We start from the raw sequence: 18,513 nt of genomic DNA on the forward strand, positions 1-18,513 counted from the left end.
ATATTTTATAATATTTCTTATTAATATTTCCATTGCCTGTACCTGGCATGCAGGACAATGATTGTGATCATAAAAATTTAATTGTGAGTTGATTTAGCTTCTGCTTTGATTTAATTGCTTTAATTGGATTTCGGATTAACAAATAGATTAGACCCAAGCCTATTTAAATTCTCGTTTTATGCTACTAATCTTGTTCCCTTGGCTGATAGCTGAAACATCATTACACCGTCTGTTTTCTAAAGGAATTTGGTAGGCTACTCCACTACGAATCGGGGCGACGTCCGCCCGTGTTAACGACAGCTCGCCACACTTGGCACTTGTTGCGGTCCTGCCAGCACCTCATGCTGAGCGAACCGCGCAGCCTTACAGGAACAGTGGCTATTTATATCGCCCGGAGCGGTTCCCATGAAAGCGCTTAGCCCAACCAAAACGTTTGCCCAGTTGGCTCTGGCTACAAACAGATTTGGCATAAAAGCCAAAAATAACTGTGATAGTAGTCCAAGTGCAGACGCGATGTTGAGTTCTCAAAAGCTCGTTGTCACTGACCCTCGTGGTAACTGGAGCTGATATGCTGTTTATTCAGTCTCGAAAAATGAATTCTTAAAATAGCCACACAGTCTAAACAACCGTTTTCTGTGAAAAGACAGTTTGGATCGGTTATAGTTTCATTCAAATGAAGAGTTACTTTAAATGAATTAGGCTACGCGCTAACCTAACCTTATCTCTGCCTCATTGCAGGCTTTAAATCAAAAGTTAGTTTTCTTTCTCAGGACATCAAGTTGTGGTTCAGTGTGTAGCTGTTGCAGAAATGCGCGCTCTGTGACCACTTTGCACCATCACAAGAATAAAAACCCGCACTACTGTGTATGACATGGGACCGGAGGGACACCGTCTATCCAGCCCCCTACCTCTCTGTCCTGGTAACCTTACCTCAGAGGTGGCCAGCAGCAGGTACGTCGTCCACAGCAGGAAGTAGCAAAGTGCGGCTCTCATCTCCCTTTAATTTAGATTTAACCCCAATCAAGAAATATGTGTAATTCTGTAGGAGCCGCAGAATCGCTCCTGGCCCCACAGGATCCACAACCATCCCCTCGGGGAGAGAAACCGGGGTGTCAGAGCTGCTCAGCGGACTCAGTCAGACTCCGTTGCTGCACTTGTTTGTAACTGTGAAAAGCTTAAGAGCCTGGACGTTGACTTTTGTTATTCACATTGGACTGCGTCCTCTTGAACAGGCTCTGTGCGGCAGCTCGACATGGCTCCTCAGGCGCAAGTGGGACAATCCCAGGAGACGCGCATTGCACTTGTCCTTCACCCCCTAACAAACAGGCTTCAAACTTCAGCACAGTTTACTGAAATATCAAACAACGCAGCTGTTGGAGTTACACAGAATTAAGACGCACGAGTATTTTCTATATGATAGTATTTAATAGTCATAAAAGAATATAATCCAAACGAGCAGATCCTCTCAGAAAATCACAAGGGAGAAAGTTGTCCGTGTTGTGCTATCCAGAGCCTGTCTTGCAGCAGTCTGCACAGGTCCTTGGCTGTGTGGGTGAATGGAGTCAGAGCGCCTCTGAGCCGCTGGATATAGAGAGCCAGCAGCTCCGTGCCCGTTGCGCCTCCCCTCGCGTTTCGGTGATCGTGCATCTATTCAGCGAGGGGAGCTGGTTGGCTGGTTGGATGATTTAAGACTCAATAGCATGCCCCCCCCCCCCTCCCCACACACACACACACACACACACACACACACACACAGCCCGTGCGTGTATGTATTCCCTTCAGTAGAGAGTCCATGCAGAGATTCAGGCTGTAATCGATATTGATTGATTGGAAAGGATGCGCAATTGCAGTAACTGTGGACACACTGAAACAAAAAGGAGGACAATGAAAGTGCTGATGAACACGATGAGACACTGCTCTCCTCATTGTTAACAATCAGGGCAGTGACTGAATAACAAATTTGGGAAGGGGGAAGTCACACACAATTATATTAAGTCACCCAGGATGAGGTGGAGAGGTTTTATGATTCTCAGGATGTAATCAATTTTGGATAAAATGTAAAGGGATGATGATCATTATCATGGTTGTGAAGATGGTGTTGATGGTGTCTGGTGGTGATGATGAGATAGGAACATAAGCAAGCATTTTGTATTTGAGTTTAAGACAGAATAATCTATTTATCTATTATATAATTTATGTATTACATCTGCGACATCTACTTATTAGCACAAAGTTCAAAAAGCAAGCAAAATGGTAAGGATGGTGACAATGACCCAGTACTGCCTTATTAATTTAAAACTCATGTGCGGACATGAATTTGGGACACATGAAGCAACTAGTTTACAGCAGGTTAACAACAAACTGGTCTTAACTTGTTGTGAGGAAGCTAAAGGCTGTGTGGTGCTGTGCTGGGAGGTCTGGGAGAAGAGCCTGAGGGGCCTGATAAATGAGACATAGCTACAGGAGCAGAGGCACAGACGGAGACAGCGTGCCGCACACACACATTATCAGCCAGAGGTGACAATCAGCAGGGAGCCATAGGTCAGCCAGCCAGGTGGTGGTCTGCACTCCACCTTGTCCATTCAACTGGATCGCACAGCACAAGGCCAGCCTAAGGGCGTTGTGGCTGGAAACACTGCATGGAGATAGCTCTGCAGCAGCTGGTGGAGTCATTAGCATAACTATTTTAATAAGCCCATGAAGTTCAATTTAGGATGGTACCAGTGTTGTAAAATGATTGTAATATTTTTATAATAAATGTCCCCTGCTAAAGCCATTTATGTGACACATTGCTCCTATTGAAGCTTCTTTTTTTAGATTGATTCCTGGGTTTAACTTTGCATGCTATGGCAAAATGACTAATACTGGCCTGGGGACAGATGGGTTTATCATCATCAGGTTAGTGGTATGCAACAGTCCCATGGTGTCATCATGGTTACATCACAGATCAGCCTCCCTGCCTGGATGTGCCCTCTCACTGACATGCATGAATCATGTTTCTTGCAGATGTACTTTGCGCATCATGGTGGAAAACTGGGAGTCAGAGGAAGAGGTGAGGGAGCAGGCCATACAGTAGGAGAGATAGTGTTGTATTACTCAGGACTGGTCTTGGTCTCGAGACCGGTCTTAAGACCACTTTTTGATGGTCTCGTCTCGAACTCGACCGCATTTGTACTCTGTCTTGTCTCAGTCTCGGACATTGAGAACTCGGGATTTTATTTCAAGACCAATCAAGACCTTAAATTGCTTGTGCATTGTCTGATTTATTTGTTAACATCCTAACCTTTGATTGGATGTAAAACATATTGTTTCAAATGCAACCAATAACCCTAATTAAAAATGTTTTGTTCTCCTTAATGACTGTCACCCCTCCCCGTGATGTTAAGCATGGAAAAGCAGTGTTGAATAAAGATGCTTACGTTGATTTCAGCTCTTGGTATTTGTATGTGGGTGCTGTAATGGGAATGTGGATCTTTCAGAACAATTTGAGAACTACCTATGATCTTGTTCCACATTTTATTGTGTGTCATGTAATGTGGGGAACTGGTCTTGGTCTTGACTCGGCCTCATCCTCCCTAGGTCTTGGTCTCGACTTGGTCTCAGCCCCTAAAAGTCTTGGTCTTGTCTCGGTCTTGATAAACTCTGGTCTTGGTCTTGACTTGGTCTTGGTTTGAGTGGCCTTGACTACAACACTAAGTGAGTAAAAGGAAAAAAGTACCAGGTGGGGATGATGTGGGTGTGTTGACGTCTTACAAAATGGTGCTTTAAGATGTTTGAGGTTTAAAAACTTAAAGTTGAACTTGAGACACAGAAGAGTGATGCACATGTAAGACAGAGAGGATAGAGGTGGTGAGCAGAAGATAAAAACAAAAAAAAATTACACCAGGTGGGGAAAACAAACTCAACTCAGCAAAAGAGAGAAAAGAATCACTAGACAAACATTTCAAGGGGAGAAGAAGAAATTACCAGAAATAATTCTCTTTCTCTCTCCCACCTTCTTTTCTGCATAAGCTATTAGGCAACATGTTTATTGGCAACTGAGGTCTGTGTACCTAACAACATTAACCCCATTAAATGGTTTTATAGATGCTGGTGCACAGTAAATCTAGCCATAAAGACGCTGCAGAGAGGACGTTCTCTGAGTAAGGTGATGACTCCCGTTTCCCCCTACCCGAGGCCACACATAGTTCCCAATGGAGTAGGAAGAAGAATGTAGTGGATACGAGCTGCATTGCCTTTTGGGGGATTAGAGTGTGCGTTTTAGTCTGGGTGAATCTGTTTCCGTGGTTAGAAGGAGTGGTCATTTGAGGAGTCTTGACCTTGTGAGCACAAATATCTTTAAGCTGGGACAGGAAGGTTATAGTTATTATTAATGTTTTTTATGTAAATACCAGTTGATTGTAGTTTCAGATCTGTTTCATAATCAGAATAAACTAATGAAGATGAAGGATGATTAGGGAATAAGAAAATAAGGCAAGTGCAAAGATGACCTTTTAATTAGGATGTTAGACAGAAAGGAGGTAAAGCATGATTATGGAAATCTATTTGTCCCATGTTATATACAGTACCTGTCCAGACTTTACATTCAGCATCCCCCCCATCTGTAGAACTTTGGAATGTACTGCTATTTCACTAGCAAGGACCACACAATCAACAGCTGGTCATCAGAAGATCATCAGGAGACAGGACAGAGAAAGGGGGGGGAGGATGCAGAATGCGAGACTGAAGAAGAGGAGCTGCGACGTGTGGGTATTTATGGAAATACTGGTGATGAGGTGGTTGATGTGTGGTCTTGCTCCCAAAATTCTGCTAATTAGCACCACATCATTTGGTTTGGTTTATTGACAAAATACAAATATACTTATAAATGACAACATACCAGATTTAAGGATAAAATGATAAAGGCCTAGACATATTTCCATCATTGCCCCTGTTCTATCACACCCCACCAAAAAATATACGGCCATTAAATCATTTTCCTTGACCTAATGAAGACCCTGTGAGGTCAGATCTAAAAAATGTGTGATAGTCTTTTATTATCCATAGTATGATACAGTCCTGACACCTCTGGAATACGCTCAAAGCAAAATACTTGGGATCTTAGTACAGGTAAGTGTTATAACACACACATTATCATCCATAACCCAATCTCAACTTCATCCCAGAGTGGCTGAACTCTGACCCTGCAAAGAAAGCAAAGAATCTTACACTTCAGTGCGCTGGGGAACCATAAAAAGATAGCAGAGCTGACAATAGAAACTCAATGAACTGATATCCACATATTCACGGTGGTTATGATAACCTACAATTGTTATATTTCATTTCCAGTGAAAGCTATTACGTATTTTCCACTGGGCATCCCCACCATATAATGTCAAAGACCGAGTGGATTGCCTTGCAACAGAGGAACAAACACAGACGTTAACCTGGTGTCATATCATGAGCCTGCATGAGTCACTGACACAAGGTGCAGGTCCTTTGCAGACTACCGAGTGATCTCCTCCCTCCTCCTCAGGGCACAATTATGCTCCGCTAACTAAAGCCCTAACTAACTCATCAGTGTCTATGATGACAAAGTTGATTCCATTAGTGTGTTGTGTGTTGATGTTTTTAGTGTGGAGCTGTGTTATTTGACACAAGCGTGTGTCTTGTAATTAGCCCATTAGAAACAGTGCTAACATTTATGGTTGCTTTACTCATGTACACACACACACACACACACACAAGTAATTCAGGTGAAATTTCCTAGGAGCAAAGGTACATTCCAGAGGCTGGTAGTGATATAGATTGGACTTGGAAATTATCCAGAGTGCATATCCAGGGCAACTTCCACACACATAAATAAGCAGCCGCACATGTGCACATTCACACTGAGAAAGACTCAAACACAGACTCTTACTGCTTGTTCACCTAAATATTAAGCAGTTGAAGGAGGCAGCAGCCATTCTTTTCTTAGAACTTAGTACTGGTCTAACATACGGACGATTACTGGCAGCCATTTACAGGCCTTCACCTCTCTTAACATGCACAGCAACATGAATAAAGTGCTCTGTGGGGCCTCTCAGCACGCCTCCGGACCACTTTTTCTTTAAGGCACTATAGGTGTGCAGGCATTCAGGGGGCACAATGCCCAACTACTCTTTCATAAGTCACAACTGCGTAGTCAAGTCCACCTCTGGGATCAAAAATTAAGCCACATGCACACATAAATGCACAAAGCTGGAGGTACAAGGTATGCAAGGTAAACTTCCAGCTGCAACACATTATACATTATGGCAGCACACTGCAGTTGTTAAGGGACCACGGCATCCTCTCTGTGTGATCTCCAGATCGTCAAACTGCGGTCTGCTCTTGTCATAACGCTGCCTTGACTTTTTCACTCTGTACTCCTCCATGAAAGCCATCCTTGGAAAGCTAGAAATAGGTGTCCGGTGTGAAGGAGAAATGACACAGATGCGAGAACACAGTGGAAAACCCGCTGGAAGAAAGTGTGGGAGAGTGTGTGTGTTTGTATGTGTGTGTTTTTGCACTTTCCGTGCAGCCTCAGCATCCAGTGCCTGCGGGTTCGGGGGTTGTTTAGATCAGAGATGGACTCCTGACCGCAGCCTCCGACCACAACAGTAAGGAGGAAGCAGCAAACAGCAAGCCTCAGCTCCAGATGTTGAAAGGAAATCCCATTTAGAAAAACAAACTTACTTAGCTCAGGTATGAACATACACTCACATGCATTCTCTCTTACATACACAGACAAACTGTGTATTTGGGAATCTACAATGAACACACAAACCTATACACTAACAATTACACACCTGCAATCCCTCATGCGCAATCTCCATATTTCACAAATGGACAGACAGACAAACCTGAAGCAATTGGGGGGTACAAGTCCTTACATGCAGTTCCCTTCTCCTAGCTCCCTTTCCCCCTTAAAACACTGCCTCTTTATTCTCTATGAACAAAAAAAAACACTCTCTCTTTCTGCACACACACACACTCACACAGAAAACAGGGGACTTCCAGCCACTGAGACATAGCAGCGTAATTGCCGGTGCTCTGTTGTCTATCAAGGCCTGACCTTTTCAACATGTGTGTGCCGTGTTGGGAGCAGTGGGAACCGGCGAGGAGGAAGACAGGGGTCTCCCCAGCTCTGTGGTGGTCTGACCCAACCTTCCCCCCTCCTTTCTCCACTCCAGCTCCCCTAAAACTCTGGGAACTCCCAATGCGTCCCCATGTTCTGTAGGTCCAGAGGCAAGGAGGGGAGGACACGACTAACCCACAAATCAGACTTTTGGAACACGGACATCAAAAGCCGGAGCAGGACGATGTGGAAAGGACAGGGGGAGACAGAGCTGCCCTGTGTCACTGCGGTCCCAAGGGGATGGAGGAAAATTTGAGGTCTACGTGTACAGTCCAGACATTCTAGTGGCACAAATGTAAGCTTTCTGTTGGTGCCTACGGGAAGTTATCTGACTAATATTGCCTTACATTAATCTGGCCCTGAAATAATGACATTAAAGAATGAAACATACACAGGGACATACTCATAATAAACAAATGAGAGTTTATAGGATTATGCACCAATGGTAATAGGAAAGAAATGGCTTTGACCAGCAAAGAAAAGTCATCCCAACAAATAGTAAGAAACTAATATCAGGAATGGAAAAGTAGACGGGGGGGGGGGGGGGGGGATGACAGAGCCTTATTTGAAAGCTAATCAAAAAACATACCATAAGCAAAATGGACCACACAGGCCATCTTTATGTATCTACATGACAGACAAGCTCAGCTCTCAGGGGTTGTCCTCAGAAATGTATTGGGAGCCGATAAGCCCATAATTACACCAATTGGAATGTCAGATGGGGCTTTCACTTTGTTATTTACCCTTCCTTCCTCCCCTTGTCTTTCACTAGCCATAGTGGGGCCTGATGGTGTAGGGACCATGAGATGGGGGGACCACTGGTGACCGTGATGATGGAGGTGGGGATGTGCATGTGGGAGGGGGCAGGGTTTAGGGGGATTAAGGAGAAATTTCTCTGCTTGACTTGAGCGACATTAGCTATCCGTGAACGAGATGAAGAGGAAAGGCTTGGATGGAAGGAGGAGGAGAGAGGGAGGGAGGAGACGAGGAAGGGTTGCAAGGGTTTGAAGGAAGAGATGCCACTAAAAGAAAACCCCTGGATTAAAGGGTGATTGAGACCAGTTAGAGAATCCACTTTGGCGCACCTGGTTGCTCACCACTTTATCATGTGCCATCAGCCCCAGGGCCCAATACAGCTCGAGGTATACTATGACACAGAGCAAGGCCCTTGTGTCTGAGATTTTCCTCAACACTGCACCATTCCTATAGCAACCACACACCTAACTGAGCCATGAAAGCACTTAACCTCCAGGAGAGAAGCCCTATCCAGTTTATAGGCCATGCCATGATGCTGTTTCGCACGCATCGTGGTAACGGCGGTAAAATGTGAGCCCCCTACCCTAACAAGTTCTCAGCTAGCTCTTCTGGCAGCAGCACCATAGCTGCTTTTAAAAAATAATTACAGCAGGTTTTTGGCTATTTTATTGTAGTTGTTGTTGTTATTATTGGAGGCAATAAAAGCAGTACAAGATCCAGCACTGAGGGATATTTGTCAGCAAGTGAGAGAGAGAGAGAGAGAGAAAGACAGGGAAAAAATGAGAGGGCAAGACCCCCATTCCTTTTTTCCTGGTTGCCTTTATTTGATAGTAAAGAGTAGAAAGTAACGAGTAAAACTTGGAAACATCCCTGCCAGAATTTAACCGGAGATGTCACCCCCAACACAGCTATCCACGGAAGCCCCTAGAGCCCCTGCATCAAAGAATGACGCATACATGTGTGCATATGTGCATACATGGAGGTTTGTTATAGGATATATGACTCAAATTCGAAAAATAAAAAACACATTTTCTTAGTCCCCAAGGCTGTGATGCCACCCCTCACTGTCATTACACTACACAGGCTAGCACCATAATAACACCTCTCCTAGCTCCTCCTTTCCTAGGACTCAAGATGAAGTGTCAAAATCCCAAGGCAGAGGGAGATCACAACAAACTGATTATCAACAGGAAGTGGCTCCATTATGGGCTTAAAGATAGGAGAGAGTGCTCTCTGGTTACAGCACTCACTCAAATCCACACATTCCTGCAGGGTTTAGGGAGAGCCGGGTCACCCCTGTGGACTCCCCAGCCACTGCCTCAGCCCAGGGGCATTGCTCCGGGTACAGCTGGGACGTTGAATGGATTTGGGGGTCCTTAAAGAGGGGCTGGAGGGTTGCGGATGTGTAGGGTGGCCTGATAATCAGGAGACACTTGACAGCCCTTGCCTTGTGACTTTGCACACCTGCAGTGAGTGGCTGTGTGACGAGGGATGAGGGGAATCTTCTGGGATGCAAGGGAAGACTTAGTGAAGCTCTCACATCTAATAGATCCCCAAAACATGTTTGTTCCTGGGGAGGATGCCGAATCTTATCCAGATATCAAAGAATGTCCCAGTCCTACCTGGAGCATCGCATCTCCAGAGTGCAGGAATCGTAATAGTCTTGAGCAAATCATCCATCTAGATTGTTTCAAAGCAAAAGATTTATTAACATTATCTGAGTGGGCTTTTCCCAAATAGACCATTTCCTAAACAGTCCAACAGGAACCTTTCGCTCACTGCATTCCTTCATCTTCCTAATGTGATTAGGACAGAGTTCGACTACTTTTATGATCCGCACTCAAAACCCTAACGATTCCTCAGAGAGTAGGAGGCCCTGCAAAAAAAAGGAACAATTGAGACATTTGCTGCGCTGCCTCCCCAGGGAGAGAAGTCAGAAGCGAAGTAAAGAGATGGATTGTGCTGGGTCGGGATCATCGTGGGCAGGAGATTGCAGAGTCATGTGCGTGATGGAATATCTCACTCACAAAAATGTTACTGACCCAATTTTTCCCCTGGAGCATGCAGAATATTGGGAGAACATTTCAGTCCTTTGTTTGTTTTTTCTACACGTCGTTTGGAGGCGAGTCACCAAAGCGCCATTGGCTGGGAATAGCTTTGAAACTGAGGCCAACATTGAGGCAAGTCAGGGAGGCCTGATCTCAGTGTTGGTAAATGTATACATGTGAATTATTTACTTGTCGTCCAGCAGGAAATGAGGAACGATAACAAGCTTGGGAAAGAAAAGCAGAAAAACAAACAGATGCTATCTCACTCCCTCGTTCATTTCTTGCTTTCACTCTTTCTCCTTTCTTTTCTCGGAGGCAGTCGGCCATATCTCACTGCGGAAAAGTGGCAAAGGACGTGTCCCTTTGAAGACAGCGGCAGGCGGGGGGACATAATTTCAAAGTAAATCATTTCAATTACTTAGAGTTGGCTTATGACTATTACTTCAAAGATGGTTGCCTTGTTAAAGGGGAACTGTGTAGATATTACACATGCTAGTCAGTTTATAGGTGTTCAGGAGCTGCATAAAATCTGATAAATATCATCCAGTGATGTCACTTGAGTCAGCACCAGTGGGAGCTTACCATAACCCCGCAGCCCACCCCCATCTTTGTTTGAGGCTAGTGGCTCAATTAGCTACTAGCATAACACACCTGAATTTCCAGTTGAACTGTGGATAATGTAGGCACCAGGTTGTGACACAGAAGAATAACGCATGGAATAAATAAGATGGTATCTCTGGTTGTGCTGATTTTGATATATTTTTAATTGTTCATTGCACCGTTATATGAGTGTAATGCTTAACGTTTTTGTTTTGTTTGTTCCAGTATAACAAAACCGACCTCTAAGTTATTCAGTTGTCACTATGTAGCATGGCTGCTGTTTAACTGAGCCGGACCTTGTGATGATCTCCTGACCCAATTTCTGACTCTCCTTCTCCCCCCTGACCTCGGCTCGACACCCCCTCTTGTCCATAACCCTTCAATCCCATCAGCCTCACTATTGCTCAATCACCTGTGACCAAGCTTGGGTGGTGACCCCTGACCCGAGAAGGTCACGATTAGAGCTGAGAATCAGAGCAGCAGAAGTGGGGACTGGGCAGAGATGAGATGCCCCTGGATCGAGAGCTTCGACCCAGCCAGGCTGAACTCTGGAACGGTCAGGTCGCCACGCCCAATATATCGATATATTGACAAGAAAAGAGCTGCGTATCAAAGGTTCTGGTCATTAGCACAGGCGGATAGGGGTTGATTTTTTTCCACTAGGGTGTAAGGATCACGGAGGAGGGAGAAGGCAGGGAGAATCAATAGAGGTTGTAGCCCAGTGTTGGCAGGCATTTTAATTAGCCTGGATCTTCCAGAGATGGCGGCTCTGGGAACACAGAGAGCAGGAGAAGAGGGCAGGAAATAAAAGAGAATCAGGGAGAAAGAGAGAGAGGGGGTGAGGGTCGCACACCCATGGGGCTACGCTGATAGCGCCAGATCTAAATATGCAGCACTAAATAAAACATTCTCTCTCATGAGACCAAGGGTGGCTGTGTCTGGTTATGGGATGCAACAAATATACACACACAAACACACACACACACACACACACACACACACACACACACACACACACCAAATCACTCCCAGGCATTTTATCTTGTAAATTTTTGGCAATCTTTATATAAAACTTGGAATTTGGGGGGATGCACTTAAGAAGCCATCCTGTAAATGAGGAGGCAAAACGTTCCCATGCTGGGTTAAATTCTTTAAAATGTATCTCAGAGGTTCAGGGTAGACTTCACACCACTCAGGAGGGTACTTAAAAAACACATTCCTCATCATGCATGTTCGTCGCCTCCTCCATCTCCATCTTTATCCTGTGCATCCTTTCTGTCTACTCACCCTACAGTCTGGCCTCTTGTTTGTTTGGACAATGAAATACACAAGAGTCTCGCAACACACATACTCCGCTGAGGGAGTAGTTGGGACTTGTATTAGAGCCAAGCTGCAGCAGTGAAAAAGGGACAGGGAAGTAGTTGGGGTCATTCATCCTCCCGAGTCCCTGCTACTGCTGCGGTCCACCTCTCATGGATCATTTCTGTGCACTAAATGAGAGCGGAAACTCTCAGCGCAACTTGTCAGAGAGATATGTCAGGTAAAGCAGATCAGAGATCATTTAATGATTAGACAGATAGACAGACAGATATTGGAAAGCATATTTTCACTTATAACAACTACAAAAAGATGTTACACGTGTTGAAAGACTCATAACATTTAACCAAATTGTATTAGAAGATATTCCACTGTGTAGCCTTGAGGCATTTAAGCAATCTTTATCCAGCAGCCTTGAGCTTGTTCAGTTCTGTAATCGAACATTTAACAGTTTATTGTGAAAATCAGCCTTATAATTGGATGCTCTCCAAGCAACACTTTTGCAGTGCTTCATGTAGAAGTGAATAAAATTGATAAGGTTTATATGGCTGTAATCAACTTTTTGGCCATTTTGCCAGGTAGAATCATTCCATAAAAAAGTCCTTTTTAATTGGCTGTTGTTGACTGAGTGTTGATGCCTCTCCTAACCTGATGATCATGTTGCTTTCAATGTGAAAGGGCTGTTACCTGAACTGGTGTTAGCTTAGCTGGTGAAATGTTTTGGGTCTGTGTTACAGGCACAGTGGGACCACAGGAGCAGTATGACAGATTATGGGACTATGAAAGCATAAAGGACCCAAACACAGAACCGAGTGACCTAAATTAAAAGTTGGTAAAGGAGTGTGTGAAAGTGTGTGTGTTTGGTTGTGCAATCTTTTTCTAACACTGGCACAGTGCCACGGTATCAAGGCTTCATCGTACTGCACATGCGAGAGTACCAAGTTTTGTCTTCAAACTGGCCCACCCAGGATAGACGAGCAATGGTCCTGTGCGATCAGGTGGTCTGGACACACACACACACACACACACACAACCATACACACGCATCTAAAAGCAAGGTCAGGTCAGGTTGAGTTTTCACTCTGGTGTTAGCACTGTTATCAAAAATGCTTTCTTTGGGAGAGACGGTCATGCAGGTTGTTTGACAAAACAATCCCAGCTTAAGGTCCACTTACTAGCTTTTTCTTTGAATGAAGTCAATTCATCCACACAAATCCTATCCACTGATGATGAGCATGTCATGGAGAAGGATCTGTTAGCATTGGACCTCTGTATATTTTAAGATTGCATCCAAACCACTTTTTACACGTCTTTATTGCAAGTGAAACCTGAAAGTGCCTTCTTGACCTTGGAAATAGCACTTTGACTAAACAATCCCAAACTCAAGGTCCACTAATGAGCTTTTTCTGGAACATCCAGCCATATAAAATTGATTACATTTTATCAATCTAGCCTCCTTTGGGGTATCTAGAATGATGTTCTATTTCTCAATCAGTATGTTTAGGATGATGTGCAACTGAAATCACAATCAGCTGAATCAAAGAAGCAAAAGGAACAGGAAAGATGAAATTGTGATCCACAAAGTGACTGAGGAGAAAATATAAATTCATGTAAGAGTCAGCAGCTGCATTACTGTCAGTGTGGTCTGCAACCAAATGATAACTGAGAACATACAGCACCAGTAAGCTTGTCCATGATGAGAGAAAAAGCAGTCATGTACAATATATAGTACATATATATATAAATGTTGTGCTGGAAATCTAACCCCAAACCCTTGCAGATGGGAGAGCAATACTTTCACTGAACTACAAATCTCGAACATGTGTGTTTGTGGGTTAATCTGTGTTAGTGTGTATTGTCAAAGTGATGAAGTTGTATGTGTTAGCATGTGTGCATGTGTGGGGAGGGGGGTACTAAACTCAATGTCGGCGAGTTGGGGCCACATTCCTTAGTTGATTTAGTGGGCATTAAGATGAAGAGGAATGTGTCAAAGCTGCAGAGGCTTTAGTCCACTGTGATGTATACTAGCTGGGAGGAACTCTGAGGCTTTCTGACAGCTCAGACTGACGGATGACTGACACTTGGCTTAACGTGATAAGGATGGAGACCAGAGGAGAGTGGAGGCCAGGATGGCGAGGAGGTACCTGTAGGAAAATATGTGAAAAGTGTGACTGAAATGGGCAGTTTTCACTTTAGAGCTATTACAATTAGGGGAGGTAGGGTGTGGGAGAAAAGTCAAGACAGGAGAGGAGGAGAGGATGCCAGAAGTTGGGATAAACCCAGGGGGGAAAAATGTGAAAAAGAATCACATTCTCGCACATAAGGAGGGTCTGATCAAGACAAAATAACGACTCAACTCAAGAGGATTTTCAGAAGCTTACCTTTATTTGCTCAAGATGGTTTGATAGTTGAAATAATGAGATACAGAGAGAGACAATACAGAAAGATTTTTTTCTTAAGGTCCTGTTTAATACAACATCAGTCGCTGGGTCAGGTGAGCAACTTTGGCAGATTACAGTAGATCAAAGGAAAGCAACACAAGTATATTTTCTACCTCTTTCTTTTATATATTTATAACATACAAGTCATGTCTTAAAAACAGCGAACTCAAACTTCTGTATTGGACGAATGTTACAAACTAAAATGGTGCAAAAGCTTTCACCTAGGAAAAAAAAGCAGCTTAAAAAAGCATCAGGTAAGACGTGTGTGTGTGTGTTGAAGATTCACATAGTCCTGAGACAGTGTAAGCGTATACAGTATGGTTGTGTGTTTTGTGTCAGTGTGTTTCAGACTGTGTGATTGTGGACTGGACTGATAACACTACTGCACCTTTGGAATACCACAGCTCACATTTCAGACTGAACCCACTTCAGGGAATATTGGGATAGAGATGATTTCTTGAGAAAAAAAAGCAACTTGTCAGTTAATCTGGCTGGCACACGCCACATAAAATTATAACTCAATTTATCAACCCCCCCAACTGATGACAGCAGTAAAAGCACACTTAAGAAGCACTAAAAATGAATAAAACAGGCAAAAATTTGGTTTTTTTCATACCTCTACATCTATGCTTGAGGGAACAGAGGTCTGTGTAGTGTGGGCCTGATTTGACTTAGATATGGCACCACGCACACCCAGAAGTGATAAAAAGGCAAACCACAGCCAGCGAGAAAAAGAAATGTGTACTCACTTCCCCCCGCTGTACGTAAACATGACTTTACTTTCTTCTTGTTTCCTGAATTCATCCGTATAATTCATCCGAATTCATGAAAGTGCAAACGCCATTCTTTGTCAGTCTAGAAGCATGCACCATATACAGCTGACGCACTGTATCCATGAGTCATTTACAGTTGTATGATCTCTGTCCTCGCTCTGATTTTTACACTCCTGCATGTTGTTTTTGACATAAAGCTACATGACAGCACAGGTCAAGTCAAAGTGCACAAGATCAAATAAAATGAAAGAAAACAAGCAAAATGGAAAAACAAAACAAGCAGGAAAACGAGCGCCCTGTCACTGTGGATGTAAAACCCGTGTCCTTCACCCCGCATCCTCACCTCTTCCCACCCACGGATCAAAACTCTGATGCTGATGCTGCCCTCCCCTGCTGGTGGGGCCCTGAGGGGCCGACCTGTCACACGGTGAGGGAGATGAAGCTGTTGTATCTCTGGATGTTCCTCTTGAGGATCTCTGAGCACGGCCCCAGCACACGCTCAAAGCGAGGCCTGTCCAGCTTCACACACTTGAGCGGGCCACGGGCGACTACAGTGGCTGCCCTGGGACGGTTCAGCAGCAGGGCGATTTCACCTGGAAGAGGAGGAGGAGGAGGAAGAAGGAGAGAAGGCAATCAACATGTGTTCCAAATCTGTTTAGTTTTGAGCATCTGTAAAAAAAATTTTAAAAAAACTTCTTCATGTGCATGATTTGTGTATAAAGGACAATTAATGCCGTCTAAGCTTTTCAAATGAATTCAATTTCAGCATCATTAATGTATCGCTGTGTAATAAATAATTCTGATGCATTCTGATACTATTTACAAAAGTGCCTTGTTGTGAGCAGCAGCTCTGATTGTCTCTTTCGTGTTTTAATTTTTTCCATCCTGCTAATCTGTTTTTGCGACAGCAGACTGACAACTAACAGACTCAAAACAGTATGCCAAAAGAAAACTACTCACGAGAGAAAAGGGCTAAATCACTGGTGCTAAGATAAGTTCATTTACTGCTTTTCTTTGTCTTGTACAATTGTACAAAGAATTTCTTCAGGTTTTGTACACATGATGACATCTTGGGATCTGGGAACTTATCCGCAGATGAATTGATATTAATAATAATAATAGTTAGTTGCAGACCAAATGTTGTTTTTGGTACTTTTTTTGTTTTTGTGTGTTTGGTAATGAAGACACTGAGTTACAGAATTTTACAGCAAAACCTCTGCTTAAAATTCACTGGATGGAAATGAAAAATTATAATTAATATTTATAAACATTAAGACAAGTTATTCATGCTGCACTTTTTTTTTAACCATCTTTTGACCTTTCTCTGCTACGTGACCTGCCAGAGTTGCTATGTTTGTGTTTCTACTTGCACAATTTATAATTCTAATGCTAAATAACAGCTATAATATAAACCACTTATTGTTTAGACCAATAGCTTCGTATGCGTGCTGCCAAACTGGAGGGGGAAAAGGCCTCATCGGCAAAGAGCCACTCACCAAAGTAGTCAGAGGGTCCAAGGCGTCCAACCTCTACATACTCCTCATTGTCGGACCTGCGCTGCAGAACAGAGGCTATTCCCTGGAGACAGAAAAGAAAAGGAGAGTTGGATGAAAGAAAGGAAACACAGACAAGAACTGGATGAGAGACAGAGAAATGAAAGCAGGAGGGGGTGTTGGTGAATAAGGGAAAGTGAGAAAAAAGGAGGAGTTATTTAGCGAGAGGCTGAAAACCATCACGAGGATTAAGCCAAGGAGAAATTCCTTTGCTTCATAAGAACACAGGTGCACAGGATTTAGCCCACTTTTCTGTGGGACGGACACCTGCTCTGTGGGAATGAGCAGAAACAAAAAACAACACATACTCAGATATTCCAACGGGGTACTGATACAAATGCTGATTGGTTCTGCTTTATTTCCTCCAGAGTGTAATAAATACAAACATCTAAGCTAAAACTGTATTGTCCAAGACTCCAGCTAAAGTGTCCCTAAACGACCCCAAAACACCAGCACACTTTCGTGTACAGCATGTAGTCTATTGTGCATTTGCAGACACACACAGCCAGGCTACGATGACAAGGAGTGAAAACACAAACTCGGACGCAAATGCACACACACACATAAAGTGAGAAAATCAACAGCTGATGTCTGCTGGACAAACTGACTGGACTCTATGAACAACCACGCTACGCTTATTACCATCACCCGCTGGTTGTTGTGTGTGTTCAAGTGTGTGAGTCATCTAAAAAGTATAACGGAGGACATCTGATTTCCGTTCACTCGGCCCAACAGATGATAACAGTTCACGTTGTATCCTGCAGCTGTTGAATGAGCACATGTTTGAGTACTTAACTTTGCATATGAGCCATAAGAGTTGTACTTGTTGATGCCCTGTGCGCCCATGTTAACATGCCAAACACATTTCTCAAAAGCATGGCTGTTTGTATGTGATGGAGCATACGTTTGGCGTGCACATGTTGAAATACAGGCAGAATATGTGTTTTTGATGTAGATGTCTAGACATTTACATGGACCCAAGTTCAGCTGTAATTGGTAGCAGGTAAAAAAAATCCATAGGGAAACTTCCCAGCTTGTCTTGGACTGTGTCATAAAACAGACTTGACCGTTCCAGCGCTCTCTTGCTGTCTCTAATCCTTCTCTGCTCCCTCTGCCCCTTCTGCTGACCAGGCTAATAATGTTAAATATGAATATAATGAGCTTTAATGAGAACCCCCAAACTGCCAGCTCTTTGCTGAAGGCATACAAAGGTGAAACTGTATTTCAGTGAAAGGGATCCGTGTGTGACTTAGCGAGTTTGTGCTTGAAATGAACTGTGGAGAAGTGGGGGATACTGTTTAAGTAAGTGGGGCATACTGTGTGTGAGACATGACCTCCAAGTGATACTTAGCCAAACTGTGCCATAATGCCATAATCATCAGACGTGCAATGCACAAGGGCGAATTGAGCTGTGGAGTGGGACTATAGCTGGCCATGGCTGAAGGTGATGTTATAAGTGTTGTGGCCCTACTCACATGTTCCCCTAAAAAAAGATGATAGGAGGTTTATAATGAGGTGGAAGTTTTTTCTTATGCTATGCTATGCATCTGTGAAAGTGACATTTATTCCCTGAAAATCTTCTTTTTAGGCTATTCCTATTTACTGCTCTGGCTTCCTATTTTTTTATAAGCTTAATCTAACCTAATAGACATTTTTAAATGCTGGAACAACACCTCAAATTGGCCTGTGGAATTAGAAAATAAAAATCTAGCACATAAATAAGCTCTATAATGACTTTTTTTTTTACATAACAGCGCACTTTCAGTTGGACTTTGCAGTGATATATAAAAATGTGTGTATTTGTGTGTAGCTGGATTGGCATGATTTGACAAGTGGGACAGATGATGAGGTTTGCAGCTAAAATCACAATTTGACTGCTGCATGAAA

General features: G+C 43.5%; 2 protein-coding genes across 2 annotated transcripts in view; both read right to left on the reverse strand.

Annotated features, from left to right (window-relative positions):
- The window catches only part of pdgfab (platelet-derived growth factor alpha polypeptide b), a 22,683-nt gene extending 21,157 nt beyond the window's left edge, over positions 1–1,526 (reverse strand). Inside the window, exon 1 of the transcript XR_006824006.1 lies at positions 931–1,526. The gene's annotated coding sequence lies outside the window, so the exon portion shown is untranslated. The remainder of the gene's footprint in view (positions 1–930) is intronic.
- Positions 1,527–14,221: 12,695 nt separating this feature from the next.
- prkar1b (protein kinase, cAMP-dependent, regulatory, type I, beta) overlaps positions 14,222–18,513 on the reverse strand; it is a 70,326-nt gene continuing 66,034 nt past the window's right edge. The window contains exons 11-12 of the mRNA XM_046029536.1: positions 16,570–16,651; positions 14,222–15,666 (exon numbers count right to left, since the gene is read on the reverse strand). Coding sequence (XP_045885492.1) covers positions 15,494–15,666; positions 16,570–16,651 — 255 coding nt within the window. The 3' untranslated portion in view covers positions 14,222–15,493. The remainder of the gene's footprint in view (positions 15,667–16,569; positions 16,652–18,513) is intronic.

This window comes from Micropterus dolomieu, linkage group LG02 (genome assembly GCF_021292245.1).
Source record: "Micropterus dolomieu isolate WLL.071019.BEF.003 ecotype Adirondacks linkage group LG02, ASM2129224v1, whole genome shotgun sequence".
Lineage (NCBI taxonomy): Eukaryota > Metazoa > Chordata > Actinopteri > Centrarchiformes > Centrarchidae > Micropterus > Micropterus dolomieu.